Genomic DNA, 25,431 nt, shown 5'->3' on the forward strand with positions numbered 1-25,431 from the left:
GTGGCAGGCGTCCCACATATAACATCCGGCATGGATGTTAGCTCAGGGAGGGTGATCTTCCTCAGCAAAAAGAGGAGGATTGGCAGCGGATGTTAGCTCAGGGCTAATCTTCCTCAAAAAAGAAAAAAAGCACACACACACTCAAATACTTATTGTTTATCTGAAACTCAAATTTAACCAGGTGTCCTGTATTTTCTCTGGCAACCCTGCCCCCATTTGAACACTTAAATTCAAGACTGTATGAGATTGGGGAATAGAATCATAGAATCACTGTTGCATGTCAAAATTGGGAAAACTCCAGAAATATTTGGCCGGAAGTGATAAAATATATTTAGGAAGTCTGTACAATGAAATTACAATAAACACTTATTAAGCTGTAATTTTCACAATATTTTAATTCTGTTCTGAAATCAGTCTACAAATATCTCTACGTAACACCAAAGCCAGTGATTTAATAAATAAGAGAAATGAATGTACTGCTTTTCAAAAAAAATAAGCCTTATACATTTTTGTCTATATATGATATTTGTACAATCATTTTCCCAAGGCTCCTGGGACTGAAGAGTACACACACCACATACACACACACACCACTATATTTAAATCAAATGGGTTTATATTAAGTGTCAAATTAAATGCTATATAAAATTTATAACCAGATACACAAAATATGAATTGAATCGTGAATACAGCGTTGATAAGGCTACCATACCTCACACATGACTTCCAGTTAAGAGGGGGGAAATAATTGCTTCGCTGGATTTTAAGTGCGCACGAATCACCATCACCATGACAAGAAATCAATTTAATTACACGGTATTCAGAGATTTAACACACATGCGGATATTAAATTGACACTACAATAAAACCTTTAAATCTGCAGAAAGATATCAGAACATATGGTCAATAACGCCACTAGCTGCCACAGGTTTTCAGTAGACGATGCAAATGATGATCAGCTTTTGGTGCCACCACAAGGGAAAAACTGGTCCTGGGGCACCTCCGACACACCAAGGAATCGTTGATGAGCAAAGCGCAGAATTCAGTGTGCTGAACAAAGCTGGTTTATTCCAGGTCCTATACATCATACTGATGGGTGTCCAATATTAATGTTAAGGGTACTGTGTTAGGTCCTGCCAAAAATATATAATTCTGTTATTCACAAGCGAGGAGCAAAGTCCCATGACTCAAATGGCCATAAACAAAAACTTTGCCGAATGGTGATGTATTATTTTTAAAAAAAGGTGGGAGAGGGGATTGACACCTTAGGGCCTTAGAACTCCTTTTAACCGAGCTAACTAGATGTCGAGAGCTGGCTCTTTGGTTAAGTCAGCCAGTGCAAAACCCACCAGGGAGAAGTCAGCAGGTGCCAACCTGTCAGGCAGGCGGCCTTCATCCAAAGCATCTTAAGCAGCGGGCGGAAACGCCGCAATTCAGGCTTCCCACTAGGGACGAGGCGGATGGACCATGTTTTAGATTCTGCTTTGGAATCCGACACATCCTCCCTAACCTCTCCATGACCGCTCAACCCCAGGCCACACTCAAGACCAAAGTGGGAAATTTACATCTGCCCCACAAGCCACCCCTGTGCATGTGCAGAAGTCACCTTATAATCTTCCCAACCACTGACCTGGATGGACCTGCACGTTTACTTAGCACCCAGTAGGGGATGTCCCAACCCAGTCCCTGCCCACCACCACTCACAAATCATAGTCCCAGGTCCCCTCTCTGCTTCCTGACCCTGCGTGGGACAGGCTTCGTGTGGCCCTGCGTGGCACGCTGTGTCTGTCATCTTTGTGGAACTGCATTAAAAACCTTCTTCCAATGGCTTTAACCTCTCCGTGCTGTCACTCAGTCACCTTTAGAAGTTTAAGACCCCACAGGCACAAAGCAGCTTTGCAGAAATTCTGTGGCTGCACTTTGTTCCCAGAAAAGATATGGGGTGTCACTGAAACGTGAAGCAAAAAAACCCCCAGAAGGCAGGAAATGCTCACTGGTATTGGAAAACATACATATGGACGGGTTATGCACCACGAAAGCATCTTTGCTAGCATGTCCAGGAAGAGGTCACTCTAAACATCGGCTCCAAAAGAGCCACACAGATCCAGCAGTTTAGAGAGAGTTGGTCCTTTTTCTTTTCTGGACCATTTTCAGTTCTTAGGATTGACCGTGATACTGAAGTGTGGGAAATTAACACTGACCAACTTTAAGCTAAGAAACGCCGTTATCACAGACCCACAGCAGTTTCCGTCAGGGTGTTTTTATGTCACATTGAAGGAAAAGTTGCACTAAGATACTCTACAGCCCTGAAGATACAAAAAAGGTTTCTCTTCAAGGTATGAGATATGGTACAAAAATACATTTTTCCACGTACAAAAGAGAGAAAAAAGAAAGAGATGGGGCAGGCGGGGGAGGCCACGTGCCCTTCCACAGAATGGAGAAAAAAAAAATGCCCAACTATTCAGGGTTAAGAATATGCCTGAACAAAAGTCAAATTTATGCATTAAAAAGCAAGTTATTCAGACCTTCCATCTAGGATTTCTACCAGAATTTCAAATAATGTTCTCCCCTGAAGTGAAACTCCTAATTAACCGTAGGTTCTTTCACGAAAAATCAGGACATTTTTCACTTGAGTGTAGCAAACTGTAAAATTGGCTCCAGAGCCCACACTTCGCGAATTCGGTAAAATGGTGCGTATTCTCAACAGCAGTTTTCAGTTGGTGCTTGTGGTCTCAACCCACCAGCGCCCAGATACACACCTGCTCCCTCGAGTGACTGCCGTTAACGTGGTTTCCTGTCTAGATCTCAGGAGAGCACCGTGCCCTTCGAGTTTCGCGGGTGAGGGAAGAGGGGAAGGGAGTGGACAGTAAGCCCAGACCACACTGATGGTTTAACATTTAAAAGCTTTGTGCGGAGAACGGCAACTTTCCCCTGGCCAACGTCCGCAAAGCAAGGTTTTAGTACCTTACACGTGCCAAACACACAAAAGCCAAATGAGCAAAAGGAAGGAGGGCAAAGACGACCTCCTTGGACTTATTTAGACCCTGTGCTAAAATGGCTTCATCTATAAGTATCTCGATGACAAAACCGGAACGGTTCCAACCCAGAAAGCACAGGGCTCAGATGCCCTTGGATAAAGATTTCCCCAAGCACATCCTGGAGAACACGTATGCATTTCAGGAGGTGAAACAAACACAGGAGAGTTTGGGTCCCATTACGTGCACCTTAAAAATAGAAGTCTCACACATCCTCAGAAACATCTGCTTTTGTTTTCCAGATACTTGCAACCAAAAATAAAAGTTCACAGAAACACTGCAGAGAAGTGGGCAGACAGCTGAGTTTTCTCCAAAACGATACGTGGACCCTAAGGTGTTGGTTCTACCCAATCTGGCGGGGTCTCTGGAAATCAGCGTACAGGGGCTCTGAGGGGCTGGCCAGGGCACGTCCAGGGGCAGCAAAGGACTCGAGACAGCCTCAACCGGCAGCCTGCAAAACTGGGTTGTGCAAAAGCTGCGGCTTCTCCTCCTTGCCCTGTGCTCCTGGTGCATAACAACACACTTGGGGAATCCCAAAAGGGGGCTTTCCACCAGCCCCAGATCCAAGCCTGGCAAAGCTCCCCCAACCAGGAGCCCACAGCTGTCTGCCCTGCACGTACCTCTCCTCTGCCCCGAGAGACCACGGAAGACAAGGACACCACAGTCTTCAGACAAAAAGCAACTCACACGTGTATTGTAAAAATTTGAGGAAAAACAATCCAGATTTTCTCCAAAGCTTGTTGATTCCTGCTTATGGTTCCTGAGAATGCTTTATAAGCAGCAACAGACTTGAAAATATTATTAGCTGCTACGGTGTGTTTTCCTTCTAAGGTCCTGAGTCAACCGAAAACCAAATGAAACACACAAAAAACCCTCGAGAGCAGATCCTTCCTATAGCAGCCTAGCTGGCAAACGGCAGAACGAGGACATCAAATGATTCCCGAGCGAGCCTCGATGCTCAGCCAGTACAGCTCTTGGCTTCAAACCCCAAAGACATTTGCCAGGTCCTTGAACTTTCCTCTACAAGATGTTGAGGTTAAAACATCAAAGTACAGAAGGGGAAAAAAATATCAGGTTTTCTACAAATAATGATTTCTTCATCTAATAATATAATTGATGGGGGCTTGGCTGGGATCGCTAGGGTCCAAAGGATGCTTAGGTTTATCCTCGAGGCACAACCGTCCACATTCACAAGCGACAACACTCAGCTAAGTCGACATCCACCAAAAGGAAGCTGAAATGAAGCTCACAGTTTTGGAAAATGAAAATAACGCACACAGACCTCACCCACCAATCCCTATGCCGCGAAAACAAACGCCAGCATGGAAACTTCCCTAAAACGTCGAATTAGCACGGTTCTTCCCCTCAATGTGAAGTTTTAATAAACTTGACTCGATCTGCCTTTATTAAAAAACCTTACAAAAGATGTATTTAAATGCTTGAAAAAATTAACTTTTATGCTCTATGCACAGATAAACTTCTCTGACTGTACAGCTTATATGGTTTATAACCTTTGTTTAAAAAATATCTTCTCCACTAATGACACTTGGCGGGTAGTTCTACATAAACGCTCTCGTCACTCCTCTTGGAACGCATCCTGGGAGTCGACATGTGGCCGGAAATACCCTCACAGAGCGCCTCCCTCTTGCTCAGGTATGTTTATTAAGATTGTTTAGGGTTTGGTGTTCTTTTTTTTCTTCTTCTTTTTTGCTTTCTGAGAGAGGGCGCTGGCACGATGGGACGCGGCCGGCTGGCTGATTGTCACTTGCCGTTGGAGCGGTCCAGAGTCTCCAACACTCTGTTGAGGCGGATGTTGAGCAGCCGGACCTGGTTTTCCAGATGCTCCAGTTTCTCCTCCACGCTGGGGCCGCTCGGGCTGCTGCGCCAGTAGAAGCCCATGGGCCCGGTCATGAAGTAGACGGCCACCACGAAGCAGAGCGGCAGCACGGCGTTCTCCGGCTCGCCCTCGTACTTGTGCAGGATGTACACGCACGACATGGAAAACAGGATGACCCGCACGACCCAGAAGAAGCGGCCGAACACCATGTGCAGGACGCTGAAGGTGAAGCCCAGGGTCAGAGACAAGAACCAGTAGGCCAGGAGGACGACGCCGACCAGCAGGAGGGCCCGGGCCGGGCTGTTGGCCACGGAGGCTGGGCTGAAATACTGGGACAGGTTCGAGACTGCAGAACAGAAAAGAGGGACAGCAACGGGTTACAGGGAGTCGGGGTTTCTCTACAAAAGAGAGAGCAGCTCTCTTTTGGGCCCCTCTGCTCACTGGCTGGGCTTTTGTAACTGCCTCATTAACCTGCAGACTAAGTCTTATGAGAAGCAGGGCAACTCGATAAGACGGCCTGCCATGACCACAGGTTTCAAACACCTTTCATGGCTGGGGAGAGCCTGCACACTGTCTTTCAATTTCCTTCTTTCTTGTCTTCCATAGTAACAAACGTCATTTCAGGCTGGCCACATGGCTGCCTAGGATAAAGGTATTTCCCAGCCTCCCTTGCAGCTATACACGACTAAGCTTTGGTCAAGGAGAGGTAAGCAGAAGTGTTTTGTGGTGGCTTCAAGGGGGACCTAAAAGTAGCAAGAATGTGCCCTTTACCTCTTCTTCTTCTGCCTGCTGAAATGTGGATTTGATAGCTGGAATGCGAGCAGCCGTCTTGGGCCATGAGGGAAGGGAAGTCACCTACTGGGGAGCAATAAGATGGAAGGCGCCTCGGTCCTGAGGACTGTGTGCCACAAAGCCACCTACCTGTGAACTTTCACAAAAGAGAAACAAGCTTCCATCTTGTTTAAGCTGCTGTGATTTTGGGTCCCTGTTACTCACAGCCAAACCTAACCATGACTGGTACACACACATGAAGCTCCATCTTAAGAATGAAGTGAAAAGGAGGACTTGCGTCTTCTCTGTGCCCGACTTAAGAAAATTTTCAAACAGAAAAGTTAAAAGAACGGTAAAATAAATACTTCTATTGAAACCACCTAGGTTTACCAATTAACACCTTGCCATATCTGGCTTCATCTCTCTAGTCACATACTTTTTTACCAAACCACTTCCAAGATGCCCACGTCGTACTTCAGCATGCATCTTTTTTCCAGTTTTATTGAGATATAATTGACATATAGCACTGTGTAAGTTGAAGGTGTACAGCATAATGATTTGACTTATCCTGCGAAATGATTACCACAATAAGTTGTTAACAATCATCATCCCACACAGAAACAACAAAAAAAGAAAAGAATCTTTTTTTTTCCTTCTGATGAGAACTCTCAGGATCTACTCTTAACAACTTTCCTATAAATCATACAACAGTGTGAACTACAGTTATTGTGTTGTACGTTACCTCCCCGGGACTTTTTTATCTTATCGATGGAAGTTTGTACCTTTCGACCACCTTCCTCCAGTTCCCCCGCCCCACCCCCCATAACAACAAATCGGATTGCTTTTTCTACGAGCTTGGGTTGGTTTGTTTTTTAGGTTCCACATGTAAGTGAGGTTATTCAGTATTTGTCTTTCTCTGTCTGACTTATTTCACTTAGCATAATGCCCTCAAGGTCCATGTTGTAAATGGTAGGATTCCCTTTTTTTTATGGCTGAATAGTATTCCATTGCACATTACCTATGCCACATCTTCTTTACCCATTCATCCATTGATGGACACTTGGGTTGTTTCCATGTCTTGGATATTGTAGATAATACTGCTATGAACATGGGTGCAGATGTCTCTTGTACTGTATCTTATACACTATATCCCATATAGTGTTTTGTTTTCCTTTGGATATATTCCCAGCAGTGGAATTGCTGGATCATATGGTAGTTCTATTTTTAATTTTTTGAGCAACCTCCATACTGTTTTCCATAGCGGCTGCACCAATTTACATTCCCACCAAGAGTGCAGGAGGGTTCCCTTTTCTCCACATCCTCACCATCACTGTTGTCTCTTGTCTGTTTATGACGGCCATTCTAAACAGGTGTGAGGTGATATGTCATTGTGATTTGGATTTGCATTTCCCTAATGATTACTGACCATGAGCATCTTTTCACGTACCTGTTGGCCATTCATATATCTTCTTTGGAAAAATATCTACTCAGGTCCTCCGCCCATTATGTAATTGGATTATTTGGTTTTTTGCTATTGAGTTGTATGAGTTCTTTACATATTTTGGATATTAAGCCCTTATCAGATATACGCCTTGCAAATATTTTTCCCATTCTGTAGGTTGTCTTTTCATTTTGTGACGGTTTCTTTTGCTGTGCAGAAGCTTTTTAGTTTGATCTAATTCCACTTCTTTATTTTCGCTTTTGATGCCTTTGCTTTTGGTCTCAAATCCAAAACATCATCACCAAGACCACTGTCAAAGAGCTTACTGCCTATGTTTTCTTCTAGGAGTTTTATGGTTCCAGGTCTTTGGTTCAAGTCTTTAATCTATTTTGAGTTCATTGTTGAGTAGTGTAAGATGGGGGTCCAGTGTCACTCTTTTACATGAAAATATACAATTTCCCCAGTATTATTTATTGAAGAGACTGTCTTTTCTCCTTTGAGTATTCTTGGCTCTCTTACCAGATATTAGCCGCCCATATATCCAGGGGTTTACTTCCGGGCTCTCGATTCTGTTCCATTGGCCTGTGTCTGTTTCTATGCCAGGACTGTACTGTTCTGATTACTATAGCTTTATAATATAGTTTAAAATCAGGTAGCGTGACGTCTCCCACTTTGTTCTTCTTTCTCAGGGTTCCTTTGGCTATTCGGGCTCTTTTGTGGTTCTATATAAATTTTAGGATTGTTTTTTCTATTTCTGTAACAAATGCCAATGGAATCTTGATATGGTTTGCATTGAATCTACAGATTGCTTTGGGTACTATGGACATTTTAACAATATTAATTCTTCCAGTCCATGAATATGGGGTAATCTAGAAGAGTCCCGTGACCGCAACTTTCTGAAGACGGGTTTTCTCGCAGAAGGTCCTACACTGTGGGACGTCTGGTTGTTTCCTCGGGGTGTCGTTTACCACGTTCAAGGGGAGCTATATCCCGTGTGTGCTTAGCTACACAGCAGGTCCTCCCCTCAGCGAGTGCATCCGCAGCCCCTGGAAGGCTCGGGACACAGGCAGGCGGGCCCAGCCCAGGACACGCCATTCCCTAGGTCTGCGGTGGGCCCAGGAATGCGCACCTCTCACCAGCTCCCGGGATGTCACAGCTGCTGCGGCTGCTCTCAGGGCCTCGCTTTCAGCCCCGCTGGCTGATGCACAATCAGGTCTTTCCCCGGGGGGAGGCGGGAGCCTGGGGTGAAGCGGGATGTGGCGACTTGGAGGGGGTCAGTGTGGACCCAGAGCAAGCACGAGATGGGATGACTGGAACCTGGGGCATTTCAAGTCTCTAAATGCATTGAGTGTGAACATCTCACACCCCCCCGCAACCCCCAAGCGGAGCAGACTGTGGTGCACAGGGGGCCACCTCATCTGGGGCCCAACCTCATAAACAGCAACCTTGCCCAGGACTGAGGGCTCAGGGTCACCCAGGACCCCCCGAAAGTTGGGGGGCCACACTCCTTCACTGCCTCCCAGAGGCATCGGGAGCATTCTGACCGAATGCGGTTTTGACTTTGGGGCTGATTTTACACTGAGCCCCTGCAGAAGATGGGGCTAAGGCAGACCTTTCGGTCTCAGGACCCCCAGGAGCTTTCACTTAGATGGTTTCTATCTTTTTGTATTTATCACATTAGAAACTAAAACTAATATCTAATACCCTCAACAAAAAAATTCATTGTGACTTCGTACTTTGAGACACCTCATACTTTCAGGCTGATCTTTCTTAATCACTACTTTTTTTAAAGATTTTATTTTTTTCCTTTTTCTCCCCAAAGCCCCCCCGGTACATAGTTGTATATTCTTAGTTGTGGGTGCTTCTAGTTGTGGCATGTGGGACGCTGCCTCAGCGTGGTTTGATGAGCAGTGCCATGTCCGCGCCCGGGATTCGAACCGGTAAAACCCTGGGCCACCTGCAGCGGAGCACGCGAACTTAACCACTCAGCCACGGCGCCGGCCCCGCTCCCTACTTTTTAAAAAAATACTTTATTTTTCAGAGCAGTTTTAGGTTCACAGCAAAACTGAGTAGAAGACGCAAGCTGTTTATAATTTTTAAGTAGTATTCATTTAAAAATAACACTGAACCCATTACAGTTAACACACAAAATATATTTTTTATGAAAAATAACTTTTCCAAAACAAAATGAAAAAAACACAGTGAGAACAGTGGTGTTGCTTTGCAGTTTTTGCAAATCTCTTTAATATCTAGCTTGTTAGGAGAGCTGGATTCTCAGACCTGTTTTTTTAGTTTTTAAAGATTGGCACCGGGGCTAACATCTGTTGCCACTCTTCTTTTTCTTCTTCTTCTTCTTCTCCTCCCCAAAGCCCCCCAGTACACAGTTGTATCTTCTAGTTGTGGGTCCTTCTGGCTCTGCTGTGCGGACGCCGCCTCAGCTTGGCCTGATGAGTGGTGCTAGGTCCACGCCTGGGATCTGAACCAGTGAAACCCTGGGCCACCAAAGCGGAGCACAGGAACTTAACTGCTTCTCTATGGGGCCAGCCCCTAGATCTGTTTTTGAATTCACAGAAACAGAATGCCAGCTGCAAATTTGGGCCACATACGTCATTTAAAATGTTCTAGTACTCACATTAAAAAGGCAAGTGAAACAGGTAAAATTAATGTTAAGATATTTCATTTAACCCAATATATTCAAAATATCATCACCACATAAAGGATATTAAAAAGTATTGAAGCACGTGTGACTGCCTGGCCCCATGGAAACACAAGGTTGGAAAGAGGAGGACCTCACAGTTCCCGAGAGGGCCTCGGCACCCCTGGGTTCCTCAGAGCAGACTTTGAGAACCATTGGAACAGACTCTATGTGCATGGCCACATAACATGTACTACCTGCTGCCAAGGGGCTAAGACAGGTGAGCAGCAGGTGCGAGGCCACCTGAGGAAATCCTGGCCTGGAGATGAGAGTGCTAACCTGCTCCACAATCCGACGGTGGAAGTCAAAACTGCCATCTCAATCAAAGGAGTGTGGGAAGAAGCAACCTTGCTCCCCACAGGCCCTAAAAGTCCTAAACAGAACACAGGCAACACTGGCTGTCCTGCCTTCCGGCAAAGCGTGTTGCGTTACCTTCCTGGGGCTGCCAACAAGCACCTCAAGCTGAGTGTTTTAAACAGTAGGAATCCATTCCCTCCCGTCCTGGAGGTTAGAATCGGAGACTGAGGTGTCGGCAGGGTTCGTCCCTTCCGAGACTGAGGGAGAATCTGTTCCAGGCCTCTCCCCAGCTTCTGCTATTTGCTGGCCATCTTTGGTGTTCTTGACTCAGAGAAGCATCACCCTGACCTCCGCCTTCATCCTCACATGGCTGTCTCCCCGGGCGTGCCTCTGGGTCCAAATTTCCCCTTCTTATGAGGTCCCCAGTCATACAGGATTTAGAGTCCACCCTACTCCAGCAGGACCTCATCTTATTAATTACATCGGCAACGCCCCTGGTTCCAAATAAGGCCACATTCTGAGGTGCTGGGAATTAGGACTTCAACAAATGAATTCAGTACCATAATAGGTGCCACTCAGAGAAAAGTAAGCCTTCTGGTGGCAGACGTGCTTCTCAGCCGGGCCAGGGTTTATGTCACCACATATCTGTAGCGTCCCCACGGGCGGACAGGGGAAAGCAGGCACAGCTGGACACAGCCGGCCCTCCCGGCAGAGAATCGAGACGGGGCGGGCTCCCGACCTGCACGATGACTGACTTTTTGGAGCAAAGCCCCTTCACAAGCCGTTTACCGTGGGCCAGGCACTGTTCTGACCGATCTCCATGAATTGTCATTTGATCCTCATGCTGTGATGAGGGGATTCTAGCATTTTCCACATGAGGACACAGGCACAGAGTGGGACTTGCCCAGGGTCCCATTTTGTTGGAAGTGGCCTCAGAGGCTTCAGAGAAAGTAAAGAACTTGAGGAAGATGGGCGACTGAAATCCATCCTTTCAACTCCTGGACAAATGCTCTATTTCCCGGAAAAGGGTCCTGAGCCAGCAGATCTGGGGTGGGCAAAAACTGTGCGGTCCTTTAACAGACACCGCAGGCCACATGTGGCCACCAAGCACTGGAAATGTGGCAAGTCTGAACTGAGATGCACTGTGTCAGATACAGACTGGATTTGGGAGACAAGACCCCCCAGAACGTAAGACACCGCGTTAATCATTTTTCATACTGATCACAAGTTGAGATGACAATATTTTCCATTTAGTAGGTTAACCAAAATACCTTATTAAAATTAATTTCACCCATTTCTTTTTACGTTTTTAATGTGGCAACCAGAACACTGAACATCACACGTGTGGCTGGCGTTCGAGTTTTATCAGACTGTTCCAGACTAGGGAGTCTCCTTTTTTTTTTTTTTTGCATAAGGCTATCCAATTTTTTTTTTTTAATTAATGTTATGATAGATTACAACCTTGTGAGATTTCAGTTGTACATTATTGTTAGTCATGTTGTGGGTACACCTCTTCCCCCTTTGTGCCCTCCCCCCACCCCCCCTTTTCCCTGGTAACCACCGATCAGATCTCCTTGTCAATATGTTAACTTCCACCTATGAGTGGAGTCATATAGAGTTCGTCTTTCTCTGACTGGCTTATTTCGCTTAACATAATACCCTCGAGGTTCATCCACGTTGCTGCGAATGGGCCAATTTTGTCTTTTTTTATGGCTGAGTAGTATTCCATTGTGTATATATACCATATCTTCTTTGTCCAATCATCAGTTTCTGGGCATGTAGGTTGGTTCCACGTCTTGGCTATTGTAAATAATGCTGCAATGAACATAGGAGTGCAAGGAACTCTTGGGATTTCTGATTTCAGGTTCTTAGGATAGATACCCAGTAACGGGATGGCTGGGTCATAGGGTATTTCTCTTTTTAACTTTTTGAGGAATCTCCATACTGTTTTCCATAGTGGCTGTACCAGTTTGCATTCCCACCAACAGTGTATGAGGGTTCCTTTTTCTAGGGAGTCTCCATTTTAACCCTAAAAACTTCCAAAGGAGGAAATTAGAGGATTGTGCTCAGGGAAACACTTTCTACCAGAATATCCAACTTGGAATACGGTTTCCTGTAAAGCCTTTCACACACTCAAGCTTCTAAGCATAAGACACAAATTCCAAAGGCCTTCGGATGCTTGCAGCTTGTGCATCAAATAAAAGGGGAAACGATAACACGGAAGTGAGCTCTTCACCTGCAGAATGCGCCAGCTGCCCTCATCATGAATGCCGGCGTTCACGACCTCCTGGCTCCGCCCTGGTCCTCTCCCACGGGATTAGAAGGCTGTCTGCTCGTAGTTCTTCATCCCGAGCTGCACACAATCTCTCGCAATCAGCTTTGTTTCTCCAGGCTCACTGGTCAGAGGTGGAAAGACTGAGAGTTCAGCAATCCGGGCAGGCGGTGACTAGGGACTTCAAGTGGGATTGCACGCAGTTGCTGCATCTGGGTTATGTGTTGACTCAGCCTGCGTCCCAGAGGGGCCCTCACCAGCCCTAGGGGCTGCGGGCTGCACAGCATCTTCTCACATGGCCATTCGGCTGCCTCCCGTCCTTCATCTGAGCGGCAAGGTGCCCGGCGCTGGCCTAAGGCCTCTCAGAGGTTGAACTCAAGGCTTCAAGGCTGGCGACGGCTCTGAGTGGCTGAGGGGGACGACAGCAGGTGTGGACCAGGGCGCCCCAACCTGTGCAGCTTTGGGCCAGGGCCTCAACCTCATGCCCTGGTCTCCGATCAGTAAGGTGGGAATGTCAAGGGCCGACAGGAGAACTCCGAGAGATTTTGCACGTAATTGGAGCTCTGTTACCTTCCTGGGGCCGCTGTGACATACGACCATGGGCTTGGCAGCTTAAAACAAGAGGAATGTCTTCTCTCACAGTTCTGGAGACCAGAGTCTGAAAGCAAGGCGTGGGCAGGGCTGCGCTCCCTCCGCAGGCTCTAGGGGAGGTCCCTCCTGCCTCCTCAGCTCCTGCGGGCTCCCGGCTGCACTCGCCCATCTCAGTCTCCATCGTCACGTGGCCTTCTTCTCCCTGTGCGTCTCTGTGGGCCGGGGTCCAAATTTCCCCCTTCCTGCAGTTCACCACATACTGGATTGGGGAGCCAGCCTAACCCAGGATGACTTCATCGTGACTTGATGACATCTGCAAAGACTCTCTTCCCAAATAAGGCCACGTGCACAGGTACCGCGCTTTTGGGAGGACACAAGTCAACTCACAGCAGCAGCGAAGCAGCAGGGCCAGCAGCCCTCCAGCTCGCATTAACGACGGGCCGCTTTGTGCCGGGACAGAGCCGGGGCTGAGGGCGCAGCCCAGAGGAGACGGGCAAGACCCCACCCACAGGAGCTGAGATGCCAGAGGGGAGAGCACATACGCACATACACACACACACACACACGGGATGGTACAGCTGACAAGTGCCATAAAGAGAAGGAATGGGCAGTGTGAGAACAGACAACGAGTTCCCTTTACATGGGGTAATCAGGATGGGCCCCTTGCAGAAGGCGGCATGTACCAGAGACCCAGGATGGGAAAGACCAGAGCAGGCAAAGGGCTGGGGAATTGCCCCCCGCAGGGAACACCTAAGGGACTAGAGGGCACTAAGAATGGGATGGAGGCCACCGGGCCGGCCCCCCGAAGTATGTTTTTAAAAGAAATCTCATTGGCTGATTTGTTGAGAAGGGACCACAGTGGGCAGGAGAGGAAGCCGAGTCAGGAGGTGTGTACGCAGGAGTTAACGTGGGGCCTGAGGCTGAGCTCTCCAGGAGGCCCTGCTGGCAAGGAGGGCCCTTGGCCGGCATCTGGGAACTAGGATTTCTGAAGTCTGATGTGATCCATAATAAGAAACATATATTTGGTCCCCGTCCCCGTTCCTGGCACAGAGCTCCCAAAACCCTTGGGACTTCCCCATTGCTGTGAGCCATCCAGGGGTCTTGAGAACTCAGAACAAGCCCCTTGCAACCACACCTGAGCTTACGTTAATGCAGAGACTTTTGGACAGCCCCTAGACAACCAGAGGATGGGAGCTGGATGCCAGGGGAACCAACCACGTGATTAGAGGGCTGGAACTTCCCGTCCCCCCACCCCTGACCTCTGGGGAGGGAGAGGGCCTGGAGGTTGAATCCATCACCAATGGCCAACCGGGTCGTGCCTATGTAACGAGGCCTCCATAAAAACCCAAAAGGACGGGGTTCAGAGAGGTTCCCAGGTTGGTGAACTAGGGAACGTGGAAGCCCCGAGCCCCTTCCCGCAGACCTTGCCCCATGTGTCTCCTCCATCTGGCTGGTCCTGAGTTATAGTCTTTGTCATAGACCAGTAATCTAGCGAGTAGGCTGGTTTCCCGACTTCTGTGAGCCGCTCTAGCAAATTAACTGAACCCAAGGAGGGGGTCACGGGAACCTCTGATTTATAGCTGGTTGGTCTGAGGCACAGGTGACAAGCTGGACTTGCAATTGGCATCTGAAGTGGGAGCACCTTTGTGGGACAGAGCCCTTGACCTATGGGACCCGACGCATTCTCCAGGCAGAACTGAGAACTGAGTTCAATTTGTGGGCACCTGGTCAGTGTTGGAGGAGAAGTGAGTTCATTGCTTGGTAGTGAGGAAAAAAAACCACACACTGGAGGCGGAGTGCCCTCTACTCCCTGATAAGCGGGACGCACGGCGCCCAGACTGTCTGTACAGACAACGTGGTGCAGGCTGACCACCCGCCCTCCTTGGGGAGTCTGGGATTCGGGTGGGTGAATTCAGGCAGAGGGCCACCGCGACCCCAATCAACGCACTGGGCGCTGAGTCTCCAATGGGCTTCCCTGGTAGACGACACTTCACACATGGTGTCACACTTGCTGCTGGGGGATTAAGCGTGTCCCATGCGAGTCCCCAGGAGGGCTCTGGAAGCCTGAGCCTGCCTCCACCCCCTGTGCCTTCTCCTTGATGACTGTGGTTTGTGTCCTTTAGCTGTAATAAGGCCCACGAGCACCACTGCGGGCTGAGTCTCCCAGCGATTCGCCGACCCTGGGCTTGGTCTTGGGGGCCTGGCACAGGAGGCCCGCGCAGACTTCCTGGAGAGAGAGGCGGAGCCTGGACCGGGGCCGCGTCCTTGAAGTCGAGGGGTCCAGCGGCAGCCTCCTGATTCCTTAAGCAGGGCAGCAACCCCTGGCAGCCCAGGTGGGCAGTGCCCTGGGGGTCACACGTGGCTCCTTCAGCCCTCCTGATGATGCTCTGAGAGCCTGGTCCTCTGGATTAGATCCCTTTCTGCCTAAACAACTGGAGTAGTTTCTCCAGGATCCCAACAACCCAGAGAGAGAACTCCGGCTCTGGGGCCTGCGGTTTGCCTGAGGGCAGACTCGCGCCTGAGCCTAAGCAGCATCTCTGACTCCCAGCTTTGATGGGCCATTTTTATATGCAACTATTACAACATAAGACGGTTATTTGTATCCTCACTCAGCCTCCCCAAGTCTTCTCCTGTGCCACCCCGGGTGGGTGCCTGTTCCTCACTTTGGGAACCACTCGAATAAATCGGCACCTTCAATGGATGCCCCCCACACACCTACCATCAAGGCCAAGAACGTCCAGGAGCTCGGTCCAGACTTTCCACAGCGTCTCCACACACATGTCCACTCCCAGCACGAACCTCTCGGTCAGCCTGGTCAGGAACTGCAAGAAACAAGCGAACGGTCACTCCCGCCTCGGCCAGCGCTCCCTTCTTCCCGGTCCAGCCAGGCCCGTTAGTTCATACTTCAAGAGGAAAACGTGGCGGCTGATGGTGAGGCCACACAGGAGGGCCAAGGAGCCCGGGGGATGGACCTGAGCTCAGAGCTAATTGTGGGCAGGCCAAGAACTGAGTGAAATCTGGGCAAGCCTCCCTCCCACAGGCCGAGCGGCACCCACAGGAGACTGGCGTCTCTGCAAAGCTGCTTCACCCCGCTTCCCACTCCTCCTGGAACCCTCCTACTCCCCCTTTGTCAAGGTCTCTGCCTGATTTCTCAGTTTTAAACGGTGGGAGTTTCTGCCCCCAACTTATTTCACCCAGACGTTGTCCCCATATCAGCATCTCCCAGGCACACGGAAGTGACGGAGACCCACCCCTGTCTGGCTTTAAGGACTTGCAAGGGGCCTCGGAGGGCTGCATCGCTCTCCAGGTGATTCCAGAGAACCACCGGGCAGGAGTGACATGAAGATGAGGGGCAGCCTCATTGCACCCTGTTTGTTTGAACCCGTGATGCTCTATAAACACGGTAAACAACTCAGAGCTACAAATGGGAATTCAGTGAAATGCAAGCCTCCCGTCTCACTGCCCAGAAACCCAAATCCCGTTTCGGAGGCATCATGGTCACCACTTGCTTATTAGCCTCCCTGACAGGCACCGGGTGAAAACGGCATAGACAAGTGTTTTTCTCACAAACGGCAGCATATGTGTACAGCTCTGCAGATTTTCTCGTGGAACACTCTGTCTCGGTGGTTACTGAACCTCAGCCTGTACAGAGCCGCCTCATTCTTTTTAAAGATGGTACCCCTGCAGCTGCTGAGCCAATCCCCTCCTGATGGACATCTATGTTGTTCCCGACCTGCGTGATTACAGCGAATGGGGGAGCTGCCACAGGACCCCGTACACGTGCCCTCTGGCTCACAAGTGCAGCATAAATGCCTCGAAGTGAACTGGCTACAGCATTTCAAATTGGATTGTTCCTCCGGGGAAAAGGAGGCGCGGGGCTGAATCATCACAGGAGAACAGAGGATGCCAATAACCTCCGTGCAGGACTGTGGCTTGGCTGAGCGTGCACCAGCCTGGGACTGCAACTGCCTGAGTTCAAATCCCCGCTCTGCCTCTTACTACCAGCAAGGTGACCACGGGTATGTTACATATGAGACATCCCAAGGCTCCAGCTAACGAATGGAGGTAATAGCACCTCCCCATCTGGTTATTTGAGCATTAAATAGGATATGCACATGAAACGCTTTGAGCACGTGGTAAACGGTCAACATTCTTGCTGATATCCAATATTCTGACAGCCCGCTGACCCCAATGTGTCCCGCAAGGACCTCATCCTTTTAGCCTTAGGTAATTGCACTAAAGGGATTTGTATATTTAAAGACCATGTGGCCACCGGCTGAGGAATGGATAAACACAGCCTGGCCTATGCATACAATGGGATAATATTTGGCCCTAACAAAGGAATGAAGTACTGTTGCGTGCCTCCACATCAATGAACCTTGAAAACGTGATTCTAAGGAAAAGAAGCCAGAAACAAAAGACCGCATGTTACATGATTCCATTTGTATGAAATGTCCAGAACAGGCAAATCCACTGAGACAGAAAGCAGATTAGCGGTTGCTTAGGGCTTGGGAGGGGGTGATCGCGAAAAGGTAGAGGACTTCTTTTTGGGGTGATGAAAATGTTCTAACGTTGACTGTGGTGATGGTTGCACAGCTCTGTGAATATACTAACAACCATTGAATTGTACACTTTAAATGGATGAATTGTATGGTATGTGAATTATACCTCCATAAAGGTATAATTTTATACCTGTTTAAAAAAATGCAAGGGTAAAAAAGATAATAACGGGAGAGCTCATGTTAAAAAAAACACCAAAGACTAGGTGGAGAACGCCAGAAGGAAGCGCACACGTCGGAGAGAAGGAGACGGCCCCTTTCGTGGGGCAGGTGGGTGGGGGATGGGGGAGAATGCATCTCCACCAGCGTGGAAGGCACACTGGTACTGGGTTAGCTATAATTCTTTTTTTAAAAGAGCTTTATTGACATATTAAGTTCATGTCTTTAAAATGGACAGTTCAGTGGTTTTTGGCATATTCACAAGAGTGTACAGCCATCACCATAATCTAATTTTAGAACATTTTCATCGTCCCCAAAGAAGCCTTGCGCCCATCAGCAGTCACGCCCATCCCCTCCTCCTTGAGCCCAGGCAGCCACTAATCTCCTTTCTGTCTCCATGGATTTGCCTTTCCCGGACTTTCCATACAGTACCTGACCTTTTGTGCCTGGCCCCTTTCACTCAAAATAACATTTTTCAAGGCTCATCCGTGTTTTAGCATGAATCAGTCCTTAATTCCTTGTTATTGCCCAATAGCGTCCTATTTTACAGAGATACGAGATCTTGCTGATACCCTCACAATTCTTTAAAGTGCACACAATTTGTGCACATTGGTCGACGGAACGTAATCTTTATAATCTGTTCCAGTGGAGGCAAGGAAAGGGCTGCACAGCATGGCTTTTGTGAGAAAAGGATATCGGGCCTTGAAACGGCACCAACTCCCCTGGAAAGCAGGTGAGGAAGCAGTTACTTGGGACAGAAACTGCTCCTGCCGATGAACTCCTGGGGGACTCGGCTTTCTCAGATGGGGCTCAGAGAGGGCGGGACCCCAGGCCCGGTAGAGACCTCGGCACAGGCGGCATTCAGCAGGTGCCCGGGCGCTGGAGCCACTCGGGCCATCTCTGGCAGAGGCGCGGATGGCTGGGCAATGGCTCTTGCTCTGGACCGAGTGCCACCCAGCCATGGAAGGCCTGGCTCCAGGCATGCACAGGGATGCGGGACACCAAGAACTGGCTGGGCAGGACGGGCAGGCAGGGCCCACGGCTGCCTCTCCACCACGGACTGGAGAGCTCGCTCTCTGCCCCGAGGGCTGGCACTGCTTGCTTTGGCTCCTGCAATGGGACACCTTGGCCCAGTGTGTGTCTGTGAAGACAAAGGAGCCCCCAGGCAGGTGTTGTGGGCCAAAGTTGTTCCTCCAAAATTCCTTTGCTGAAGCCCGAACGCCCAGCTCCTCAGAATGTGACTGGATTTGGAGATGGGGTCTGTAAAGATGTCACTAAGGTAAAATGAGGTCATTAGGGTGGCCCTAACCCAACAGGACTTGTGTCCTTATGAGAAAAGGAGATGAGGACACAGACACGGACAGAGGGAAGACTGTGTGAAGACACAGGGAGAAGACGGCCATCCCCGAGCCAAGGACAGAGGCCTCAGGAGAAACCAGCCCTGCCCACAAGTTGATCTCAGACTTCTAGTAAATTCCTGTTGTTTAGGCTGCCCGGCAGGTGGTACTTTGTTATGGAGCCCGAGCAGACCAAGACAGGGGTTGCAACGAAGCCCAGAGCCCGAAGCAGGTCACAGAAGTCAGGTGGAATCCCATCAGGACCTGGGTCTCACTGGTCCACGGGAATGGGGGGTGGAGGGAGGGGGACACCACCACCAGGACGCAGCCACCAAATGCAAACGTGGAGACAGCTATAGGACCCCTGGCCCGGCTTCTCCACCAGGTAACCTGGCCTTGAAGCAAACAACACAGCAGGAGAGAGAGGAGGAGCCATAAAAACAAAAAGCCACTGAAATCAGTTGAGGGCATGTGCCCTTGACGTGATGTGATGACAACGGCACTTTACCTCTGTGCTCTTCCTCTCAAAACCATAACGACAGTCTCATCAGGAGGAAACCAGCAGACCAATCCCAGCAGAGGGGTGTCCCTGATCAGCCCCCCTGAAAACCGTCCAGTCATCAAAACCAAGGAAAGTCTGAGAAAGCGTCACAGCAAAAGGAGCCTACGGAGACACAACTGCGTGCGACATGGTGTCCCGGAGAGGATCCTGGAGCCGAGAAAGGGCATCAGAGAAAAACCAAGGACATCTAAATACAGTATGGACTCTAGCTAATAATGACGTATGCATACTGGCTCGTTAACGTAACAAACGTACTATAAAAACGTAAGATGCTAAGGAGAGGGGAAAACGGGTGCAGGGTATTGGGGAACCCTGTACTATATTCTCAATCTTCTATAAATCTAAAACTGATCTAAAAAAATAAAGATATTAAAAAGGTGAGAGACTTACAATACCTACCAGTTAAGCGCAAGTGTACACTTTGTTTGGATCCCAAGTCAAACAAAGCAATTTTGTAAAAAGACATTTTGAGATGGAGAAATCGGAAAATGGACTCGGGTCAGTTACTAAAGAATTGTCAGGGGCTGTGGTCATGGTATTGTGGTCATGACTTTACAAACTTTTTACTTGTTAAAGATGCAGATTGAGATAGTCAAAGGTGAACTAATATATTTTGGGTTAATTTTATTATTCTAGGTTAAAAAGAAATTTTGATGGGGGGGACAGATATAACAAAAATGGCAGCCGGGTGATGAGTATGGGGGTTCATTACACGCTTCTTCCTCCCTTTGTGTATGTTGGACAATCTTCAGGATGAAAAGCTAAAGCAAGGAGGACCAGGTGAAGGAAGTGAGGAGGCGTGTGGCTGTGGGAGGGGACAGGACTGCACCAGCCTGGGATTTCATCATCTCTTCACTTATACCCAGCTCCACAGGGCTTGCTGCGTCCTCCTCTCTCGTCACCCCCGGCACACCTCCCCGGGCACAGGCAAACTGGCTCCGCGGAAAAGCAGGCTGTACGGGCAAATGTGTCTTGATGAGCAAGTCAGAGATCGGGCGAGAGCGTCTGCAGTTCAGAGGCTGCCCAAGCATCTAAGGGACACGGTGAGGTGCAAAGGTGACATGAACTAACACTGCTGGAACGGACAGACAGACCACGAAACAAATCACGAAGGAGAGAAAGGCACCTCTAGGGCAGATGGTCTGCTGAGCCTCAACCAAAGGTCAAAGGAAAGGGACAAGAGGACACCATATGCACCACTGCGCTACCAGAGCAAGGACACAAAACCCCTGACGTAGAATTCTTGCTGAAATTGCATGCCGTCCATCTAGCCCCACTAGAAACACTCAGGCAATACACACTACGGGACATTTCAAGAGACAAGCGGCCAGTCAAAACCACAGCGAGATACCTTTTCAGCCCCACCAGGACGGCTACAATCAAAAAGACAGACAATAGCAAGCGTTGGCGAGGATGTGGGGAACTGGAACCCTCACACACTGCCGGTGGGAACGCAAAATGGTACAGCTGTACAATGGTTCCTTGAAAGGTTAGTTACCATATGACCCAGGAAATCCACTCCTAGGTATATACTCAAAATATTGAAAACATACGTTCACATGAAAACTTATACAGGAATGGTCTTAGCAGTCTTACACGAAGAAGAAACAACCCAAATGTCTATTAACTGATGGATAAATAAAAAGTCATAAGAGAGAAGGAAGCACCGACACCTGCTACGACATGGATGACCCTTGAAAACACTACACTAAAACAAGAAGCCAGTCATATTGTATGATTCCATTTACATGAAATGTCCACCATAGGACAACTGGCCCAAGGTCAGAGAGCTGGCGAGAAGCAGAGCCAGGATTCGAATCCACGTCTGCTGGACAGCCAGGCCCGTGCTCCAAACACAAAAGCGGTGGGTTTATTTTAGACAAGCCCTAGATCAGAATATGGGGTGTTTCTTTAAACACCCTCAAACTTCACAACCCACCAAGCAGGTCTGGCTCTAATTAGCAAACCCAGGGGCGCTGAAAACTCCAGTTGCTAGCAGACCCAGTTTTCCTTTAATTACGATTAACAGAACAATCTCCCCCAAGCCTGGCTGGTCTGGGCTACACTCTGCAGGAAATAAAATGTCAGGTCAGCCTCATTCTAGATGCTGTACTGATTAGGGGAGCCGGGAAAGGTCATGAGGAAGACCAGGGAGGGCACCAGTGTGGGCTCCAGGCCCACTCTACCTGGGTTCAAATCCCGGCTCTGCCTGACCTGGAGCCAGTCACTTCACCACTCTGTGCCTCAGTTTCCCCATTTGTAAAATGAAAACAGTAACACTACCTACCTCATAGGGTTGTTCCAAGGATCAAATGAGTTTCCCTATCTCTAAGAGCACTTAGGACATTTTAGGCAAATAACAAGCTAGAATTATCATCGTCTCTACTCAAGGCACAAACCCTGGTTTACCCCAGAGAGAGTTCTGGCCTCGAGATGCTCAGATTCTCTGCCAGAACACAGCTGTCTTATTGACACCCACCCAGAGGTTAAGCCCCTCCTATCTAGTTTGAATTTCATGTCTGTGGATCTTGGGTGCTCACGTCGAACCGTCCGCTAAGACACGCGTTGCCTGTGCTCAGCCCGCACGAAGCCACACTTCTTTCTGCTCTATGTGAACGCTGTCTGCACAAGCGGGGTCTCACCCGCTCACATCCCTCGCGCCCAGGCCGGCTGGAGGGCCCTCTTTTGGCACTCAGGTGCCAGGTCAGCTTTCTCCCTCCTTGGCCACCTACAGCATTCTCTCCCCCCAAGAACCCACAACCTCCACAAGAGGCATCTGCACACCCATAGGAGAGGGTGGTCAGAAGTTACACTTGTCCTAACAAATTAACCTGTCTTTCATTTTATCCTGTAAGACTATTCAACCACTCTGATTTAGGTTTCAATGTTCTTTTTTTCTCCATCCATCTCAAGCCCCAGAAAACTTTCTCTCACCCTGAAAGCCTTTCCAGCAGGGCTAAGCAACGCTGGTTGGCACGTTGGCCAGGATATATAACAATAACAATAACGGACACTGATTCAGCCACTACTCTGGGACAGGAAAGCACCAACGACTCACAATTACAACCTCATAAGGAAGGGCATGTTATTATTATTCCCATTTAACGAATTAAAAAACTGAGGCTCAGCGAAGTGAAGCCACTTGCCTAAAGCCAGCCAGCTCTTAAGTGGCAGAGCCCACACTTGAACCCAACTTCTCTCCAAAACCCGAGGGCCAGGGCAGAGCAAAAGACTTAAGAGGAGGGATGGCAAGAGCTGTACTCAGAAAACCGCAGTCCCACAGGCAACTGTCCCCCACTCACTTCCCCTCTCTCGGCTGCTCTGTGGACTTCTGCCCCAGGGGCGAGCCCGTCTCATCCAGCCCCAGAGGGCCGGCGGGAGCCTCCCTCGCTGCTCCTGAGCGCTCAGCACCACCCCCAGGGGGCTGCAGGTGCCCAAACAGCTCCAAAGTACACAGAACGCTCCCAGTGAAAGGCCCAGCACACAGTAGGTGCTTAGGAGGGTTACTGTGCCAGGTTGCCAAAGCAACAGAGCAGAGTGCATTATTGCCTTTTCCTTTGCTTACAAAGTTAAAAAAAAAAAAAAAAAAAAGCAGCCTAAATATCTTCAAAGCAGAAGGAGGAGGGCCTAAGGTGCTCAGGGGAAGTGGGTCGGGTGCGAGGCTAGACGGAATTCGGGGCTGTCGGGGAGAGCGCCGCAGCGCGGGGAGAGGGCGCGGGCGGGCAGGGCGCCCCCTGGGCGCGGACGGTGCCTGGCTCACAGTAGGTGCTCATTCAAACGTGTTGAATGAATGAATGAGAGGCGCGGCCGGCGTCAGCGAAGCCCAGGGGAGGCCCCCGGGCGCGCGGCCCTAGGGGGCAAGGTCCAAGGAGAAGCGCCGCGCGCTGAGCAGAGGGCGCCCCGAGGCCCTGCGCCCCGGTCCCGCGCCGCAACCGGCCCCCAGACCCGACGCTGGCCGGGCAGGACGGGGGGCCGCAGGCAGCAGGCCCCGGGGCGCAGGTCGGGCACCCCCGCCCCCGGCCCGGGCACCCCTCTTCCTGCGCCCCGGCCGGCCGGCAGCCCCGGAGGCCGCGCGTGGCCCAGGCCGGCCCCCGGCGCCAGGTGCGCGGCGACCCGGGCAAGGTGACCGCGGGCGCGGGCCCGGCGCCCACCTTCTGAGCCGCGCGCACGTTGTCCTCGCCGAATAGGCTGCTGACGCTCTGCGAGAAGGTGTTGACCGTGCGGCGGTAGCTGTTCTTCTCCGTGCCGCCGCGGCCCCTCGCCCCCCGCGCGCCGGGGGCCAGCAGCCCGAGCAGCAGCAGCAGCAGCAGGAGCCCAGCCCGGGCCCGGGGCCCGCCCGAGGCGCGCGCGCCCATCCTGCGGCCGGCGGGATCGGGCTCGGGGAGAGGGGTGAGGGGCGCACGGACGGACGCCGCGGCTCTGGCGGGGACCGCGTTGGCGCGCTCCGGGCCGCGCGCCTAGCTTCTGCCCGCTGCCGCCGCCGCCGCCGCTGCGCCACCTGCCCCGCCCCGCGCGCAAAGGCGCGACGGCCCTGCCCACGCCTCGCCCCGCCCCCGGACGCGGGAACCCGGCCCGCGACCCCGCCGAGGGGGCGGCAGCGGTTCAGGCTGCTCTGTGTCCCCGCCCCCGCCAGGCCCTCCCTGAACTGGTGGGTTTTGAACCTTGAAAAAAATAATTTCTATTTTTAACTTTTCTGTAAAAAGCAACCCATGCCTGTAAAAGTTGCTACAGCCTCAGCAAGGATAATGACTGCAATTGATAGGAAAACGTGAAATACATATATTATGTATCATTATATTTATAATGGTACCCAATAATTAGCCACCGTTGCGGATGGCAAGGGCGCCAGCTCACTCATTCATTCTGAAATGCTTAAATAAAGGGAAGGAATCAGGCATCCGTCCTGCTCTTTCTGAACAAACTGTATTTGAGAGTCCCAGGATAGTAGAAGAGGGAAAGTCCCTTTAAGTCCAGCCAGTAAATGAGGAGGGAGCGAGAGAATTAGAAAATCATTTTGCACCCCTTCATGAAATGACCGATTCAGGCGACGATCATCAAGGGACTAAAACCAAGAGGTGACAGTTGGTGGGGAACTTGAAAATGGAGGGGCCAAGTTGTCCAGACTCGGACCCGCCAATCTTAGTAGCAGGAAGTACCAGCGCCACCTATGATGGATTCTTGCCAAAGCGCTTGGAGCCACAACCCGATGTGGCCTCTACACCTAACCGACAGTTTAGCGGAAATATGGGGGATGGAGGCAAAAATTAGAAGCAGCAGAAGCAATCACCCAAATCCAGAATGTGAAGCATTCTGCAGGACAAACGACCCAGTTTCTTCAATAAGTAAATGGCATAAAAAGTGAAGGGAGGGGGGATTACTGGTTTTAAAAGACTTAAGAGTCCTAATAACCAAACGCAAAGCAAGGGGCTTGTTCGCGTCCTCATCAAACCAACCAAGTCTAACCACACGTTTTTTGAGACAACCAGGAAAATGAAAGTTAATTTTTGCCAATCCCAGGGTTGAAAAATGATCTCTCATTTTTGAACTTAACTTTTTCCCGGATTCCCAGTGAAGTTTTCCTGTATTTCTTGGCCACGTGACCTACTCTTCTGTGAACTGCCTGTTCATGTGCTCTGACCATTTTTCTTGTAAAGTAAACTTTTTAGTCAATGTATAGCATATGAACAGAAAAATACACAAATCATATGGTGCCTCTCTATGAATTTTCACAAAGTGAACACACAGGTACCCAGCACCCAGCTTGAGAAACAGAGCATTTCCAGCTTCCCAGAAAGGCTCCCTTTGTCCTCTCCGGTTCCCTGTGTCCCCTTCCAAAATTTAGGGGATCCGTTTTACCTGGTTTTGAACTTTATGT

At 49.8% G+C, this 25,431-nt stretch overlaps 1 protein-coding gene across 1 annotated transcript; it reads right to left on the reverse strand.

The window, feature by feature from the left end:
• Positions 1-377: 377 nt before the first annotated feature.
• Positions 378-24,040, reverse strand: BRI3BP (BRI3 binding protein). The gene is made up of 3 exons (XM_046640375.1): positions 23,708-24,040; positions 15,659-15,761; positions 378-5,218 (listed from the first exon to the last, which is right to left on the reverse strand). Exons 1-3 carry the CDS (start codon positions 23,909-23,911, stop codon positions 4,797-4,799), a joined length of 729 nt encoding a protein of 242 aa, XP_046496331.1. The 5' UTR covers positions 23,912-24,040; the 3' UTR covers positions 378-4,796.
• Positions 24,041-25,431: the final 1,391 nt, after the last annotated feature.

This window comes from Equus quagga, chromosome 15 (genome assembly GCF_021613505.1).
Source record: "Equus quagga isolate Etosha38 chromosome 15, UCLA_HA_Equagga_1.0, whole genome shotgun sequence".
Classification (NCBI taxonomy): domain Eukaryota; kingdom Metazoa; phylum Chordata; class Mammalia; order Perissodactyla; family Equidae; genus Equus; species Equus quagga.

Coding starts and splice junctions, on each gene's coding strand:
- BRI3BP (XM_046640375.1), bottom strand. CDS start 23,911: ATGGGCGCGCGCGCCTCGGGCGGGCCCCGGGCCCGGGCTGGGCTCCTG. Junction 15,762..23,707: donor ACGTGCGCGCGGCTCAGAAG/GTGGGCGCCGGG, acceptor TGTTTCTTGCAG/TTCCTGACCAGGCTGACCGA. Junction 5,219..15,658: donor GGACGTTCTTGGCCTTGATG/GTAGGTGTGTGG, acceptor TCTGTTCTGCAG/TCTCGAACCTGTCCCAGTAT.